The sequence below is a fragment of the Lepidochelys olivacea genome (genome assembly GCF_965140295.1).
Source record: "Lepidochelys olivacea isolate rLepOli2 genome assembly, chromosome: 7".
NCBI lineage: Eukaryota > Metazoa > Chordata > Testudines > Cheloniidae > Lepidochelys > Lepidochelys olivacea.
The window spans coordinates 96,700,529-96,718,709 of record NC_140417.1 but is presented as its reverse complement, the minus strand read 5'-3'; the positions used below and the strand labels follow the sequence as shown (position 1 = coordinate 96,718,709).

Sequence of the window (18,181 nt, the reverse complement as noted above, 5' to 3'; positions counted from 1 at the left end):
GTACAGACCTGGGGACCCACATGAAAGACCCATAAGCTTATTTCTACCAGCTTAGGTTAAAAACTCCCCAAGGCACAAATTCTCTCTTGTACCTTGGATGGGGTAACACTGCCACCACCAAGTGATTTTATTAAAACTCAGGGAAAGGACCACTTGGAGTTCCTAGTCCCCCGTAATATCCCTCCAAGCCCCCGCACCCCCTTTCCGGGGGAGGCTTGGGAATAAACAAGACGAGCACAGACCAACCTTGGTTTTTTTAGGATACTAAAAAAACCCCAATCAGATTCTAAAAGAAACAGAACTTTATTATAAAGAAAAAAGGTAAAAGAAGCACCTCTGTAAAATTAGAATGGAAGATAATCTTACAGGGCAATCAGATTCAAAAACGCAGAGGATTTCCGTCTGGGCCAAACTTTAAAGTTACAAAAAGAAAACCAGGAATACACCTTCCTCTCAGCACAGAGAAAATCACAAGCCAAAACAAAAATAAGCTAACGCAGTCCCTTACTGTTACTTATAATTCTAATGGAGTTGGATTGCTTGCTTCCTTGATCTGTGTCCAGCAAGCACACAGAACAGACAGACCAAAAGCCTCCCCCCCGGCCCCAGATTTGAAAGTATCTTGTCCCCTTATTGGTCCTTTTGGTCAGGTGCCAGCCAGGTTACCTGAGCTTCTTAACCCTTTACAAGTAAAAGGATTTTGTGCCTCTGGCCAGGAAGGATTTTATAGTACTGTATAATGGAAGGTTGTTACCCTTCCCTTTATATTTATGACAGGAGTAGAACTATTTTTCCCTCCTTTCTTTCCCTTCTCCCCCCCCCCCCGCCCCGTTCAGATTGTATTCTGCTTTTGAGGGCTTGACTTTGCAGCCTTACATTCTTCTAACATACTTTCTGTATGTAATTATGATATAAGCCAAGTTACCTATCAAGCGTATACTCTACAAAGAATGCAACTGAAAGTTTAACTTTCATACCAAGAAGAGGCAGAAGATAAAATATGATGCCTTTCATTTTGCATAGTTTGAAAACTCAGCTCAGATCAAACATGCTAATGATAATCCCAAATATTGGTATTCATAATGGTAAAAAAAAATCACCTGTTTATATTCCGTACAGATGGCATAATATTTTATCATCTTAAATGTGCAATAAAACATATTACAGTGAAGACTCAAAATGGTAGCTGAGAAAAAGTAGTCCACAGACTATTAAATTAGGGGAGATTTAGAAAACCAGGGTACTTCAAATTGGGTTGCTTCTGGAAATATTAATTTAGGCAGCTCAATTTTAAGGAAGCAGTCAGCATCCTATTTGCCATTAATTTAACTTGTATAATTGCTTCACTGTACATGTGGATCATTCAGTCCTGAATTTCTTGGCGTTTGTATGTAATGATATGTTAGTGCAACAAGGATGTTGAAATGCAGAACAAGTAGTGCATTTAATAAATCTCTTCTTGTAAAAGCTATTGATTGAGTAGTAGAACTAAAGCATTCTGAAGTTGAAGGGAGTGTGTCATTGCACCTAACAGATGATAAAAGTTTATTCATGAGCAGAAGGAACCTTTGGAAGTTTACTTATTTCCTATTGGCTGATCAAGACAGCAGTTTATTCTTAAATCTTAGTTCTTATGTGAATATGTAGTGTATTCTGAACACAAAACTATGTATTACACTTATATACTACCTGTCAAACAAACGTAACCAAAGTTCTTAAATTCTATAAATGGATCCACCAGTTAGCACTCTTTGATTTCAGTGGGCTTGAGAGTATGATCCTTGGGCCTGATTCGAGTAAACACAGGTTTATAGGATATACAGAATTCTCCTCACTCACCAAGAAAAGGAAGCCACCCTCTGAGGCAGACTGTGGCCATTTCTAGCATTATGAAGCAGTATTGTATAAGTGAGGAATATCGGATCTATTTGAAACTGCCAAGGCTATTTACATAAGTAGAATGAAGTTGGAATTTAGCCAGGAACACTGGGGTTAATACCCTATTCTTGTGAAAAGTGTCGGGGTATTTTTTAATTATCACAAATGGTCAGGACCTCAGTTTTCCTCTTGTCCAAAAGGTGGTAAAAGTGCACTGCCTCCTAATTCCATGCTAGTTCCATCTTTTGAATCTGGATAGCAGCACCCTAGGTTTTTCTTGGTGGTTCATGAACAAATACTTTCCAGACTCTCTATTCTTTAGCACCTGTTTGAAATACAGAAAATTGTCTGGTAGTAATGCATTTGCCATTGATATAATTGGAAATGTGTTTACTAATCAACTGAGGAGCATGAGACAGCTAAATTGTAGAAGAGCTGTGTAGAAACATTTATTTGGCATAACAATAGTGTTGATATACACAGTTTTGAAAACACTGAGCAAGTGATGTGAAGGTGACAAGTTCTTAAACTAGTAACTGGCACTGATAAAGCAATCAAGCCTGGTCCAGGTAACTGAAAAAATGGAAATCACATACATACTCTTTGAATGCTGGAGCTGTAGCTCACGAAAGCTTATGCTCTAATAAATTTGTTAGTCTCTAAGGTGCCACAAGTACTCCTTTTCTTTTTACGGATACAGACTAACACGGCTGCTACTCTGAAACCTACTTACTGTAGAAACTCTTCTAAGCTCTCTTGCTACCTTAGCATGACAAAGTACAAGGAATCATTTGTAGGCCATTATTAGAACCAGTAGAGAGAGCCATAAGTCTACTGGAAAGAGCAAGAGAGGTAAATCTCTAGTCATCTTCTGCTAACTACAGAGATTAGGTTTCTTACAGTGTTTAAAAGCATAAATATCGGGTGAAACAAAGGCAATTGGAATATGTTTCATTTAGATTAACATAATTCAAGGTTTTTTAAGAGTTATGTGTTACCCTTTGATTTAATTTGCAGAACGTTTTGGGACACCACTGGCTTTAGGTTTCATTTCATATTGGTTTTTCATCATGTACTGTAGGGTATATATCCATACCCAGCAACATGGGGAAGGATTTAAATCCTTTGCTTGAATTAGGGAGGACAACTTGGGCTGCCCTGAAAAAACTGTCAGAGGTACCAACTCTAATGCAAAGGTCTTTAACTAGTTTAATTAAAGGGCGGATAGAGGGCAGTTTGGAGCAGATTGTCTTCAAAACAGGAGTAAGAAGAATATTTATGTTCATTGACCTGGGCAGGATTTTGTCTGCTGGCCCTGAAAGCCAAGGGCCATGGTACAGTATATTCTCGTCAGCACCAGAAAGGGTACACAATTATTTTAGATCTGGCCAAACCACAGACTTGATTTAGTTAATAAATTCATTGATAACTGCCATGTTTAAGCTAGATTGGGTTTCAAGTACAACCACTGAATCCACTTAAAAACATAGCCCCCTTGATGGCACCCATAGAGATGGAGGATTTTGCCCAAAGCTTGTGCCAAAAAAGTCTCATACCTTGCAATGAATAGGAGTTGAACTTTTGGTTAGCATTGAAATGCAAAGTTTTCACACTATTTCAGAAATTTATCACTGCCTGTCAATGATGTGTGATTATTTTCCCTGAGATTGATCCAGGTTTTACACTTACTTGGAGCTGATGGATTTGCCAAAATGGAAGAGTACCAAAATGATCCTAGCGCATATATTCATGTTATATGACAGGTGTAGCTGACTGCAATCCAGGTAGTTCAAAAGATGCTTTGTTATGACTCGCTAATCTATTGGCTTGGCTTTCCTGGCTTGTATTTTATCCTTTGGCCATGCCTATATTTGGTGAGCTTCTTATATTCTAAACATGATTATAAGTGACATAATTGAATGTAACAAGTCTTTCATATCTCCTTTTGGCCTTCTCAAGGGTCATGTTTCAATGCTATGTTCCAGGAACCAGGTATGCAAATGGATTTCTGGTGTGTAATGGGGCTCTTAATAATTTAAACACCTGTTCTACTTGGAACTAAGTATCAGGAGCAGCAGAAGATTATGGATATCACTTTAATGATATATCAGAGTCTATTTTGATGAACCTGGATAAATTAGCACCTCAGACTATAAAATGTTCCAGCCTGAAACATGCTTTGACAAACAGTTACTTCTGAATCTTCTTTTTAAAAGTATGAAGCACACCTTGCTGTTTACTTGCAATTATTTGATTAAAGTACATCTGATTTATATTTCATCGTGACTCTGAATCATCATTAGTTATCTTTATGATAATATCTTATAATAAATTCTCTTGTGACTTTGTTAATGTCATTGAAGCAGCTAATCACTATGTACACTGTAGAGATAAAGTACAAAACAAGTAACATGTAGGGAATCCAATTGGCACTACTGTAGTGGTATCAAGAAACTATCCACTGTAACCTATCCCAGCTTACACCTCTCCTCTCATTTTTATCCCCCACCCCCTCAATCTCTTCCCACATTTAATTAATCTCTCCTTGCCTCTCCCTTTATCTGTTCATCACTTTCATCTTTATACTTTCTTCAGTGCTGTTCTTATGCCTGGAACACACTCCCTATTCAAATGCCCCTTGTGTCCTCCCTATTTTCACTTAAATCCCTCCTCAAACTTCACTTCTGCCATAACCACAAAAAACCATCCTGTCAGTCAAATGCTGGGATCACTCCCTCATTTGAAAGAGAAAATACAACTAGAAGAAGAAAGAAAAAAAGACTACAGATTAGCATTATCCTCTGTGTCTGTATGTGTTGGTGTTAGAGTTGTGCAGCATTTAACATTGATTAAAACACTGAAGAAAATATTCTCATCCTTCATTATTACAGCAAATAAGAAAAACAGAAAACCCTTGATGGCAGGTGATTCAGAAATATTTAGGTTACCATAGTGTAGGCCAAATCCTGATCAGTCCAGTTCACGCTGAGAAACCCTCAGCACCTCAGCAAGGTGTTTAAGCATGTGCCTAACAGTAAGTACATGAATGGTCTCACTGATTTTAGAGTTAGACATCTGCATAATTGGGGTCTCTATGATGCTGAGTGCCCTCAACTCCCATTGATATCAGCAAACAAAAACTATATTTAATGAGAGTTAAAATTGCACAGAGCATGCTCCATCTACACTATGGTATGCTAAAAGCATAGACATAAGAATTTATGGGGAAAGTCTAGTGCATTTCTTTATATCTCCATATTTCCTAGAGTCAGTAATGTACTCCAACACCCCATCAGGCTTTTACTTCCATTTCCAGCAGATCCCTAAAAGCAATACGTACTGCAGTTTTATCAAACTTGGAGGGTGACACAAAACCTTAACAGTGACCTCATCTCCTGTGACAAAGCTCCTGCTCTACCTTGGTGGGTCTTGCGCTTATTGGCGCATTTGCTCGCCTTGGAGCTTCACAGCAGCCCTCAGATTGGCCGTTTTTCTGAACCCACAGTCCAGGTTGACTTCTTCTGTGTCTGACCAGGAGTTGGGAGGATTTGGGGGGAACCCGGGCCCACCCTCTACTCCGGGTTCCAGCCCAGGGCCCTGTGGAATGCAGCTGTCTAGAGTGCCTCCTGGAACAGCTGTGTGACAGCTACAACTCCCTGGGCTACCTCCCCATGGCCTCCTCCAAACACCTTCTTTATCCTCACCACAGGCCCTTCCTCCTGGTGTCTGATGATGCTTGTACACCTCAGTCCTCCAACAGTCCGCGTTCTCACTCTCAGCTCCTAGTGCCTCTTGCTCCCAGCTCCTCACACGCACACCACAAACTGAAGTGAGCTCCTTTTTAAAACCCAGGTGCCCTGATTAGCCTTCCTTAATTGATTCTAGCAGCTTCTTGATTGGCTGCAGGTATTCTAATCAGCCTGTCTTAATTGTCTCCAGAAGGTTCCTGATTGTTCTGGAACCTTCCCTGTTACCTTACCCAGGGAAAAGGGACCTACTTAATCTGGGGCTAATATATCTGCCTTCTATTACTCTCCTGTAGCCATCTGGCCCGACCCTGTCACACTCCTTTCAGATCAAGTGTCTCAAAAGAACAGCACGCCTGACTCACATGTTCCACGCACTTGGGAAGTTCTTTTGCCTTAACATTGATGAGGTCACTGTTAAAGGTTTGCTTTAGAGTGCAAATAAAATATCAATTTATTTTTTCTGTATAAATTTATTTTTCGTCAAAGCATGATAAAATTCATTGTACTCAAAGTTTATATTCTGTGATTTGGGTTTTGCCATTTTGATGAGATTATTACTAAATAAAGATGTAAAGTTCTTGTTTAAACTGAGTTCTGTAATAGAGCCTTAAATAGGGTGCAGTTCCTGCTACACTATGAGAGATGCAAGGTACTCAGCACTTCACAAACTTGCACCAGCATTTCTAGTAGGATGGAAATGGGTTTTAGCATCTCCTATCTTTACAACATTTATTCAGTTATCTTCATGGCTTCATACATTATCATCCACGCTGCATATTTGTCATTGGGCATCATGCACGGTACAGTTTTCTTGAATAAACACCATAAAAGTAATATTATCTTTCAAGAATAAATGATTTTCGTAAAAGAATTCCATAAACGTTTTTGACCTGTGATACTTCCTCATCTTTCTGGCAGGAACTCATCAGGGCACATGTTCCTGTACATAATGGAGTCCCTGCAAAGATTTTTTTTTTAAATCAGATCATTTACAGCTTTCCAGAGGCTTCATTTGTTAAACAGTACTTTTAAACTTAATTCTTACCTTCAGTATAGTTTGAGTTCTTTACTTTGTAGACAGAACAAGAAATATAAATCAGTAAAAAATCAATTTTCTGTCAAAAAGGCTTGCATCTTTATTTTTCGATACAACTTATTTTCTTGGTGACAACACATTTCCTGCTGAACAGTCCTCTAAGACATGAAATTTTGCAGCCATCTTAAATGTAGTCATGTAAATTCAGAAGGCTTCAGGCATTTACTTATTTGCGTAGATAGAAAAGAACATTTGTCAGCAATCCAGAAATATGTGCTTTATCTGAAAGGAAACTTTAATCTTAGATGCTACACCAATTTTTATTTAACTGGTATAGCAATGGAGAATATGACTTGACATTTAGGCATTTGCCATTGATGTTAACATGTATTGAGCACAACAATACCATTAGACTATGCAAAAGGAAATTAATATATTTGTAGTCATGAAGTTAAAAACCAATCAGGAATCAATTACCAAAGACAATTAGAGCTATTTAGAACTGAGATGTTCAGACTTGTTCCTTAAAGACAGTAATAAATTTTCAAAGCAAATTCATGGACAAATCCTCTTACAACAGACATTTCTTGACTGACCCCATGACACTGGATCTTTTTGTAGTTTATAGAAAAAGTTTACATTTCCAAGAAGTTTAATATGAAAATATAATGAAATGTAACCTTAGAATATGAAACTAACTTGCTTTATAGTTAGTCTCATTTTACACATAAAACATATTCAGTATGTTCTCTAAACTCTTCTCAATATTAAATTAATCAATTTATTTGGTCTGGATTACCGTGAAGTATCATGTTACATAGATTTAAAAGAGCACAACATAGCTCTAACATAGGTCTAACTGTTTATATCACTGTATCGTAACTTCAAATTTAAACACGGAAAATATTACTGGATCTATAACAGCTATGAATATCTGTTTATTAGAAGATATTGCATCATAGAAATGTGTCTGCTGTGAAAGGAAGATGAAAATCGGTGTATGATTTGCTTTATACATGTTTATATATAGTCTTTCATCAAAAAAGGATATGTAACCTTAAGAAAGTATATCTTATTTATTCTTCCCATGGAACAAAGCAGCAAAGTTCTAACCTATTTTATTTTTTTAACAGCAGCAAAAATTCTGCCATATACATTAACAACTGGTTTGTATCTTTTATTTGTTATAGTAACTGTATGTTGCTTCTTTTCTAGGAATTTGTCAGGGAATATTTTTTCAAGTCTCATGACTGGACTTTTTTCTGAGCTATTAGCTCTGAAAGCCTTGTAAGTATGGCTTCATTATGTAAAATTCTATTTTGGATATCATACAAATCTATTGTTGTCATATATGTGTACTATATTGTAGCTAAGATATCTTGGTGTTCTCTAGTTTTACATGTCAAAAGCACAGAGGTTTAATAATCAAGGCTGAAACTACATATTAAGTCCTTCTGTTAATACCATAGACTATATAGTGTTTCTTTTTCCCCATTTACCCTAATTTGAGAACTTCTCAGAACCAGTGTGGCAGAACTGCAGTATTAATTTGAATGGGCTTGCTTTTGTCAGTTTCTAATTACTTAAAATGTACTGCCTTTTGCAATAATTTTCCTTTGTTTTTTATGGAAACAGGGAAAAAAGAGGAAAAACAAATTAATACCAAATAATTTTCATTTGAAAATTTCCAATAATTAATTACTGAATGTATTAAATACACACATTAGAGGGTTTTTTAAATGGGTAAATATTGTTTGCATGGTGTTAGAGACTGAGGGTAATCTACACTGCAATAAAAAACCCACAGCACAAGGCTTGGGCTGCAGGGTTAAACATGGCAGTGTAGTCATTCAGGCTCGGGCTGGAGCCTGGGCTCTGAGACCTGCCCCCATTTCCCCCTTTTTCCCAGCAGGGCTTCAGAGCTTAGGCTCCAGTCTATGTCCAAACATCTACACTGAAATTTTTAGCCTTGCAGCCCTAGCCCAGTGAGCCTGAATCAGCTGCCACAAGGCAAGCCATAGCCTAGCCATGCCATGAGTCTTTCATTGCAAGGTAGACATACTCTAAGGGGAACTTTTAATAGACAAAGTAATAGCTTAGGATCATTTTGCTTAGTAGGGTCATACAGGTTTTAGCTTTGAGTGCACACACTGATGCAAAATTAACGAGTGTAGTGGACAAATAGTGTCACTGTAATTACGTGCATATGGAATATGGTGGGCCAAATTCTCATTGAAGTCAAAGGATGGTGCATTGTACCTAAGAGTAGAATTGGGCATAGTATCTTGGAATCCATATGAGTGAGGAAAATGTATATTATTTGTCATGTGATGCCTATCTTTATGTTTAGATGCATCAGTCTAATTTTGTGCTGTATACATTAATTTATTTTGCAAAAGTGCATTTTGGTCCTTCAGTGTTACTTTTTTATTTTCCTAGACATTTCAACACTGATTCGCTCATCTGTGACTGTAATCTAAAATGGGTTTTGCAGTGGGCTAGAAATGCTTCAGTTCGAATAGCAGAAGAAACAGTTTGTGCTTACCCCAGTACTTTACGAGGACTGGCATTTCATACCCTGAAGGAAAACCAGCTGATATGTGGTGAGTTGCACACTAATTTAACATTATAAATTGAAGTGGATTTCCCACGAAAAGGTGTAAACCGATGAATGAATGCCAAACAGAATGTGCTGATGTATAGCCTTCTCATGAGTGGAAGAAAACCAAGGTACGGTGCACAGAAAATAGCACTAACATTGAAAGAGAATGAGGAGTCTGGTGGCACCTTAAAGACAAACAGATTTCTTTGGGCTTAAGCTTTCGTGGGTAAAAAGCCACTTCTTCAGATGCATGAGGTGAAAATTACAGATACAGGCATAAATATATATATTGGCACATGAAGAGAAGGGAGTTACCTTACAAGTGGAGAACCAATGTTGAAGGCCAATTCAGTCAGGGTGGATGTGGTCAACTCCCAATAATTGATGAGGCAGTGTCAATACCAAGAGAGGGAAAATTGCTTTTGAAGAAGTGGATTTTTTACCCGTGAAAGCTTATGCCCCAATAAATCTGTTAGTCTTCAAGGTTCCACCGGACTCCTCATTGTTTTTGTGGATACAGACTAACACGGCTACTACCCCTCTGATAATTGAAGGAGAATACAACTTGGAAAAAATACAGCTGTCTTGTTTCATATAAAATGGAATTTGTAAATCACAGAAACATAACTGTCATGTCCCATATATAAAATAATATTTAATTATGGTATAAAATAAACATCAATCCATAGTGGTAGTTCTACATAAAGCAGTGTATTCCTGCAGGGATTAAAACAATATTTTTTTAGGTTGTACACTTAACAGCATGGCATAAATGTGAAACCACATTGCTACATCTCTCACGTTTATGAACCTGTACAGTATTCTTTACCACTGTGCACTGGAGAGGAATAGAATTTTTATATTGAGAAGAGTTCCAGTTAGGCAAAATTCATTATTTGAAAATGTATAAAGGAAATAGCTCTTTGAAAAAGCTTTCCCACCATAACCAAAGTGATGGGGAAAGGAGGAGGTGAGAGAGAAGAATATGAATGAATGAATGAATAAACGATATATCAAGGTGAGCCTCTTATAGTAAGGAAGAGACTAAAACAGGTGACTCAAAGCAACAATGTTATACATTAGTAAGTGCAAAAAAGTACATCAGAAGCTCTCAGATACCACAGTAATGATCTCAATAGAAAATCCTAACAGACAGAAATATCACTTCACAGAGCCTTCAATATTAATATGATCTTTATGAGGAGTTTCTTGAATTACAATAGGTTGCTGGGATGCATGCTAAATATATTCTAAAAACATGATACAAAGACCAGTGTACTAGTTGCATTCTATGTGTACATCTATTCTGTAGCTGAGAGCAGATAGAAACCTGTCCAGGCCCCCTGGGTATGCACTTGGGTGGCTAGTGTGAGCCACTGGTGCTACCTCCATCTACCTTGTTATTTTGAACATGCTAGTGCAAGCAGAGCTGGCATGTGTCTGTCTTCTTGCACAGGGAAGCAAGCTCCCAGCTGCAATGTAGACACACCCTTATACTAAAAACTATAAAAGCAAAGAGTAGGCCGTGCTAATACGAAGGAGGGAGGTAGGGCCCAGCAGTGATCCTAGTACAAATTCTGGTTTTAAAAACAATTTTCAGGTATTTAGAAGTTGGGAGAGATACCAAGGGATGCAAGCGCCTTTCTCTGCAGCAAAACGTGTGATTGTGAGTAGGACTGTTAATTAATTGCAGTTAACTCATGCAGTTAACTTAAAAAAATTAATCACGATTAATCATAGTATTTTTCAATTCACCTCACACAAATACTGTAATGCAATCTCTTTATTGTGTAAGTGCAACTTACAAATATAAGGTTTTTTTGTTATATAACTGCACTCAAAAATAAAGCAATGTAAAACTTCAGAGCCTACAGGTCCACTCAGACCTACTTCTTGTTCAGCCAATTGCTAAGACAAACAAGTTTGTTTACATTTACAGGAGATAATGCTGCCCTCTTCTTATTTATAATGTCAACTGAAAGTGAGAACAGGCATTTGCATGGCACTTTTGTAGCCGGCATTGCAAGGTATTTAGGTGCTCGATATGCTAAACATTTGTATGTCCCTTCTTGCTTTGGCCACCATTCCAGATGACATGCTTCCATGTTGATGATGCTTGTTAAAAAAATAATGCTTTAATTAAATTCGTAACTGAACTCCTTGGGGGAGAATTGTATGTCTACTGCTCTGTGTTTTACCTACCTTCTGCCATATATTTCATATTATGGCAGTCTCAGATGATCACCCAGCACATGTTCATTTTAAGAACACTTTCACTGCAGATTTATCAAAATGCAAAGAAGGTACCAATGTGAGATTTCTAAAGATAGCTACAGCACTCGACCCAAGGTTTAAGAATCTGAAGTACCTTTCAAAATTTGAGAGGAACGAGGTGTGGCGCATGCTTTCAGAAGTCTTAAAAGAGCAGCACTCTGATGTGGAAACTACAGAACCCGAACCACCAGAAAAGAAAATCAACCTTCTAATAGGGGCATCTGACTCAGATAATGAAAATGAACATGCATCGGTCTGCACTGCTTTGGATTATTATCAGGCACAACCCGTCATCAGCATGGACATATGTCCCCTGGAATGGTGGTTGAAGCATGAAGGGACATACGAATCTTTAGCGCATCTGACATGTAAATATCTTGCGATGCCAGCTACAACGGTGCCATGAGAACACCTGTTCTCACTTTCAGGTGACATTGTAAACAAGAAGTGGGCAGCATTATCTCCTGCAAATGTAAACAAACTTGTTTATCTTAGCGATTGGCTAAACAAGAAGTAAGACTTAGTGCACTTGCAGGCTGTAAACTTTTACATTGTTTTATTATTGAATGCAGTTTTTTGTACATAATTCTACATTTGTAAGTTCAACTTTCATGATAAAGAGATTGCACTACAGTACTTGTATTAGGTAAATTGAAAAATACTATTTATTTTGTTTTTTTACAATGCAAATACTTGTAATCAAAAACAGATATAAAGTGAGCAATTGTACACTTTGTATTCTGTATTGTAATTGAAATCAATATATTTGAAAATGTAGAAAACATCCAAAAATATTTAAATACATGGTATTCTATTATTGTTTAACAGTGAGATAAATCACGATTATTTTTTTAATCGCACGATTAATTGTGATTAAATTTTTAATCTCTTGATGGCCCTACTTGTGAGATGATCCTTAGGGCTAAAGTCATGAGGATAGAGTCTTAAATAATGGGTAGGTAGAGAGTGCAGATACCCATCAGGATAAAACTCAAGGAGGAACTACCCCATAATTCCACAGCCTACATTATTAAGTACTTCAAAACCTGCAATACCATTCATAGTCAGTCTGCCACTTTATAGCAATCCAGTATAGAGAATGCAGTGTAGGTGGAAAAAAGGGGCTCCTGGCTATTGAGACTTCTCTGGCTTCTCCAGAACTTTCAAAGAATGCTTTGAACTGGTATTTTTAGGCTCTTAACTAACGTGAACTTCCCAGAGAGTCCAGTGAATGTTATAAAGGAAGTGAAACAATGATTTCTCAGAAAGTCATACTCGGATAACACTCCTTATAACACCACTGATATACTTGTAGTATTAATAAAATGCTGTTTATTATGTCCATAGAACACTTGTTTACCATGTCTGCCCAGAACTTGATGCTGTTTTAATATCCTCTGAGAGCTTCACAATGATTATAGTAATTCTTGAACGGTTCACAATCTTTATAATGTCTTCCAGGTACTTCATGGTTCTGTGCAGCCCATGGTGCTCACAACACTGAGAAATTTAATTTTCAATCATTTAATTTGTACTTGGGTTTAATAAAAAGCCTCTGAAGCACTTTGTAGAGTGATTTTTTTTTTTTTTTACTTTTGAAGTAAAGGAAAATACTGTCTTTAGTGGTTCTTCCTGAGAAGAGCCTTCCAATGGATCAGATGGAAAACTCTATCTAGTTGTGTAGTCTGTCCACTGAAAACAATTAGAAATCTGCCTTGTTGGAGGGAGGGCAGAGAGGAGAAATGTCAGAAAGTACAAAATAGCAGCAGGTTGCAACTAAACTGGCAAAACTGCCACCAAAATAGAAGATCATGCAGCAACTGTCACAAATAGTAGAGAAAAGAGTCTCCCAACTAAGGCTATGTCAGTACTGCAAACGATGGTTTGATTGCAGCACATATAGACACACCCAAGCGAGCTTTGATCAAACTATCTTGCTAAAAATACAGTGAAGCCGCAACATCATGGGGCAGATTCCCAAGTGCAAGACCTCCTGGGACCTGAGTACATACTCAGTCTGCTAGTCTTTTGCCACCACCCATACTGCCATGGTTTCACTGCTATTTTTAGTGACCTAGCGCAGTCAAAACCAGCTGAGGTATACCTACATGTGGTATAACCACACCTCATTGCAGTGTAGACATACGGTTAGATGGTAGTGGTCTGGGATTTCAGAGACCTGGGTATATATCTTGACTGTGCCAAACTCTCTGTCAGATACTCAGTTTATGTAAATTGGCGTAATTCCACAGCAGCTGCACCACTTTAGCACTTCAGTTTTGCGTTTCAGGGTTCTCCTGTCAGCATAGTTAGTCCACTTCCCTGAGAGGTGGTCACGAGGCTGGCGGAAGAATTTTTCTGTCAAGCTAGCTCTGACTACATTGGGGGTTACGTCAGCTTAACTACATCACTCATGAGTGTAGATTTTTCACACCAATGAGTGAAGTCTCTGGGTTAACCTAACTTGTGAGGTGCTGACATTGGTCTTAAATGGAATTACACAAGTGAAAGTGATTGGTGCTGCAATTAAGGCTTAGTTAATTATGTTGAGTGACCCAGTTCAACATAGCTGTGTGGGCTCTACCAAGCTAGCAGTACAAAATAATAAGAGCTTATTTGTTCTGAAAACCTGCAGATTAGAACCTGGTTGGGAATTTTCCGTTGAAACATTTTTTTCATCCAAAAAAGTTGATTTATCAAAGCCAAAATTGTTCCCAGGAAAGGGTCAGTTTTGATCATTCAAAAAATTGTAAAATGTTTCAGAATTCTCAGAATGTCCCATTTTGAATTTTTGAAAGTTTCTTTTTTCAAATCATAATGACTCATTTAGAAATTTTAATTGTTAAAAAAGGATCAAAATCAAAACTTAATGTTTCAAAATTATTGATATAACACATTTTGATCTGATCTGATCTGATGGTTTATTGGTTTGCAAACATTTTTGAGATTTTGATTTTGTCCCAATTCAGGAAAGGAAAAATTTTTAAAATCTTGAAAACTCCTCATAGCACAGGAAGCCAGCTCTGCTACAAATACACATTGGGAGCAGATGTTGATAAGAAGGTATCATTTTTACATAGTCATTTTTTTAGGGTAGAGCAATATAGTACTTTATAAACCAAATTCAAATTTGTTGTCACCCGATGAAACTCCATTGACTTCAGGGCTTGAGTAATTTGGCCCTGTATTTTCATAGATTGATTTTTGTTGCCAGAAGTTGGGAATGGGCGACAGGATGGATCATTTGAGATTACCTGCTCTGTTCATTCCCTCTGAAGCACCTGGCATTGGCCACTGTCAGAAGACAGGATACTGGACTAGACATGGACCTTTGATCTGACCCGGGATGGCCATTCTTATGATTAATTAAAATAAGGAAGTGATAGCAATGGCCGAAGCTGCCTGGAGAAATAGTTAGCCATTGGGCAAGTTTTTCTCACAGACAATAGATTTGCACTTCGTCTCAGCTTCAAATTCACCCTTTCCAAATTCTAGTCCTTTCTTGTGTAAAGAAACCTGAATTTTGGGTGATTGTAAGGTTGTTTTATGGTGTGCGCAACATCTGCTAGGAACTAAGTTATAATCATGGCACTGACTTTCACTCACATCAAAGTCGATATGAGCCTGGGTCTCCCTGAGGTACCAGTCCATTAATTCACTATTCATTTAGCCTTAATGGTTTTGATTTCTTATAGGAATAGAGCAAAATTCTGTATTGGATTCACATACTTAATAAAAATATACTATGATTTCTGCTATTTTTTTTTTAAAAAAGTCCTAGCTTGTATTTGGGGTTTCCTCATTAATGAGTAATTAATTAGCATTAATTTTGCCTCTTTTTCAGCTGGCTGAACAATGAGGCTGAATGCTTTCATTTTTCTTGGAGATACACTTATTTCATGATATAATCACCTCAATTTCTGTTTCACAGATTCCTAGTTAAGAGTAGAAAGTGACATGCTATTATGCAATATCATTTTTGCTAATGCTTTCCCTGTATGTGGAGGCACTAACTTAAATTTTCAGTCTACATTGTTTAAGTATATTTTTCTTTGCCGGATGTGGAGACCAGGAATGTTTTTAATTATTTTCTTGTTGTCTAGGCTATTGCAGACTTGCAGGAATTTAATGCTTTCCTAAGGTGATCCATGTTCTTTCCATATCCACCCTTCACAAAACAAGGGAACTGTTGTTGAGATACATAAAAATATGTAATATTTATTAGAATAAATGTGCAATAAAGGGCACAAGTGACATCCTTTTATAATCTGGGGTGGCCTTATGACTTAGTGGTAATCTGCACTTCTCTGTGGAAAGCACTGGTTAGATTTTTGGCTCTGGTCTCCTGTTTGTTAGGGTAATAGGGCATCTCTTGAGGGAGCATTCAAGGCACCTATGTAGAGGGAGTATCTTACAATGCTCAACACAGACTTCACTGCTTGGAGGATTCTCCAGTTGTTCCTATTCAGTTGTCCTCTACTAGTGTCAGGGCAGTAAGGGAGTGGTCTGACCTAGTGACCAGAACCAGGGGTGGAGTCAGGGGTTGGAAGTCCCATCAAAGGTCAAAGCCAGAGTCTGAAGCCAAGCCCAGGGTCCAAGCCAGAGGTGGAAACTATGCCAAGGATTAAGCCAGAGTTGGAGATAGTGGCCATACCAAGGGTCAAGCCAGAACCAGTAACTGGAGTTAGGATGATGAAGCAGAAACTAGGAACAAAGTGTGATGATAGGAGCAAAGAGCAGGGACCAGGTCAGTAGGCAGGAACTTTGTCTCAGAGGTTTGGCCAGCAACTAGCTGCTCAGACAAGAGTGGGACAAGGCAGGAAGCATTATAGCCAATGGTGTCCATTCATGAGTCTGCTTCTAATTACCTGACAGTGCTGAGTCAGAGGGTGCAGCCTCTGGTAGTGGGGCATCAGCTGCAGTTCCCTCATCTGATCCTGCAGTCCAGTGGTGCAGAGGATAAGTCTCTCAGCTGGCAACCTTGTCCGCTGAATTCAAGACCTATGGTGCCTGACAGCTAGAAGGTTGGTGGCTATGAGAAGAGGCTCTAAGAAATTGCATCTCTTCCTCTCTTGGATATAAAGATTATACATTAATATATTTAACATGTTTTGACTCATACTCATGGCAGTGTCTTGGCTTCATTAAAAAAATGATACTGTACATGGACTGATTCTATTTGATAGTTGGATCTAATTAGAACTGTGTGAATAATCAATTTCTCTGCTTGCTGGCCAAGCCAAAAAAATCAGAAAAAAATCATTTGAGGTTGACTTCTCTTGGTGAAACAAAAAACAAAAATTTCATTTTGGGTCAAATATAATGTTTAATATGACCTAAATTAATGGGTTTTTTTATTATTATTATTTCAGTTCGCGGCATTTTAACCACTTTTTTTTCCATTAAAAGCAAAGGACACTTGGAAATACAATTCATGGAGGAGAAGAAGGAGGTACTGTAGAAAACTGTGGTTAGAGTGCTTACTGGGCATGTGAGAGACCTGGCTTCAAGTCACCACTCTGCCTAATTCAGAGATGTTATAGAAGAGTGCCCTAACCTTTAGGCTATAGGGAGATTCTTGAGTGGGGCTGCTGAAGCTGTTCCACTTCATATAAATAATATTAAATATATATTGGGTCAGAGAGAGATAATGACTTTATAACCTGGTGGTTAGGACACTCACCTGCAACATGGGAGAATCAAGTGCGAATCCCTGCTTCAGTGACTATTAATGTACTTTCCACGACATAGAACAGCTTTCTTTTTCCCTTTAATTATTATTAATAAGAATTAATATTAAAAATAAAAAGTCTACTCTTCCATAAAGATTGCCAAGCTGGTGTGTGAGGATGTCTCTCAGCTATATGTAATTAGAACCTAATTTTTATAGGTGCTGAGTGCCCACAACTCCCATTGACTTTAACTGGAATTCTGGGTGCTCGGTGCATCTGAAAATTGGACCCAATGTATTTCAGCCAATTCCACTGGGGATGTTACACATGGACAAAAATATGTTAAATGAAAAAGTGTGTATACTCAAGGTTTATGATGGTTACAGTTCAGTGTCTGTGAATGGCAAGAACTGTGGTAAGTAGTGTTGGTAGCAGCATGTACAACCTGTACAAAAGAGATTCGTAGGTTAGTAAGTCCATGCTGGATTTGAATAATAGTGCAACTGATTACATTAAATTTGCATTGTGAATTTACTTATTGATTGGTTTGTAATTTACAGAGCTATCCCTTACGTAGGGCAAATTGGGGAGACCACTCCCGGCCCCACTCTTTCGAGGGCCCTGCGGGCCAGTGCAATTAGCCAGAAGACAAATGTCCCAGAAGACATAGGCGCAGGAACTAAGGGTGCGGGGGGTCGGGTGGTGCTGCAGCAGCACCCCTGGGCTGCTGGCCCTGCTCACCCAAGGTCCCGGCTGCTGGCCCTGTGTGCTATGGGCTCTGCCGCCCACGTTTTGGTGCAGCAAATCCTCTGTCCCAGCCAGAGCTCTGAGCTGTCATGGCCCTATAGCCCACAATAGCCCTGCGGTAGGCGCTTGCAGCTGCCAGCAGCAGCAGGGGGCACAGCACCAGGCTGGATCCATCCCGCTGGCCTGGCCACCGATACAGAGTGGGGCCCCTAAGCCAGCAGGG

General features: G+C 38.4%; 1 protein-coding gene across 1 annotated transcript in view; it reads left to right on the top strand.

Annotated features, from left to right (window-relative positions):
- ADGRA1 (adhesion G protein-coupled receptor A1) overlaps positions 1–18,181 on the top strand; it is a 464,598-nt gene that overhangs the window by 199,664 nt on the left and 246,753 nt on the right. The window contains exons 5-6 of the mRNA XM_084634535.1: positions 7,879–7,950; positions 9,103–9,266. Of these exons, the coding sequence (XP_084490661.1) occupies positions 7,879–7,950; positions 9,103–9,266 (236 nt within the window). The remainder of the gene's footprint in view (positions 1–7,878; positions 7,951–9,102; positions 9,267–18,181) is intronic.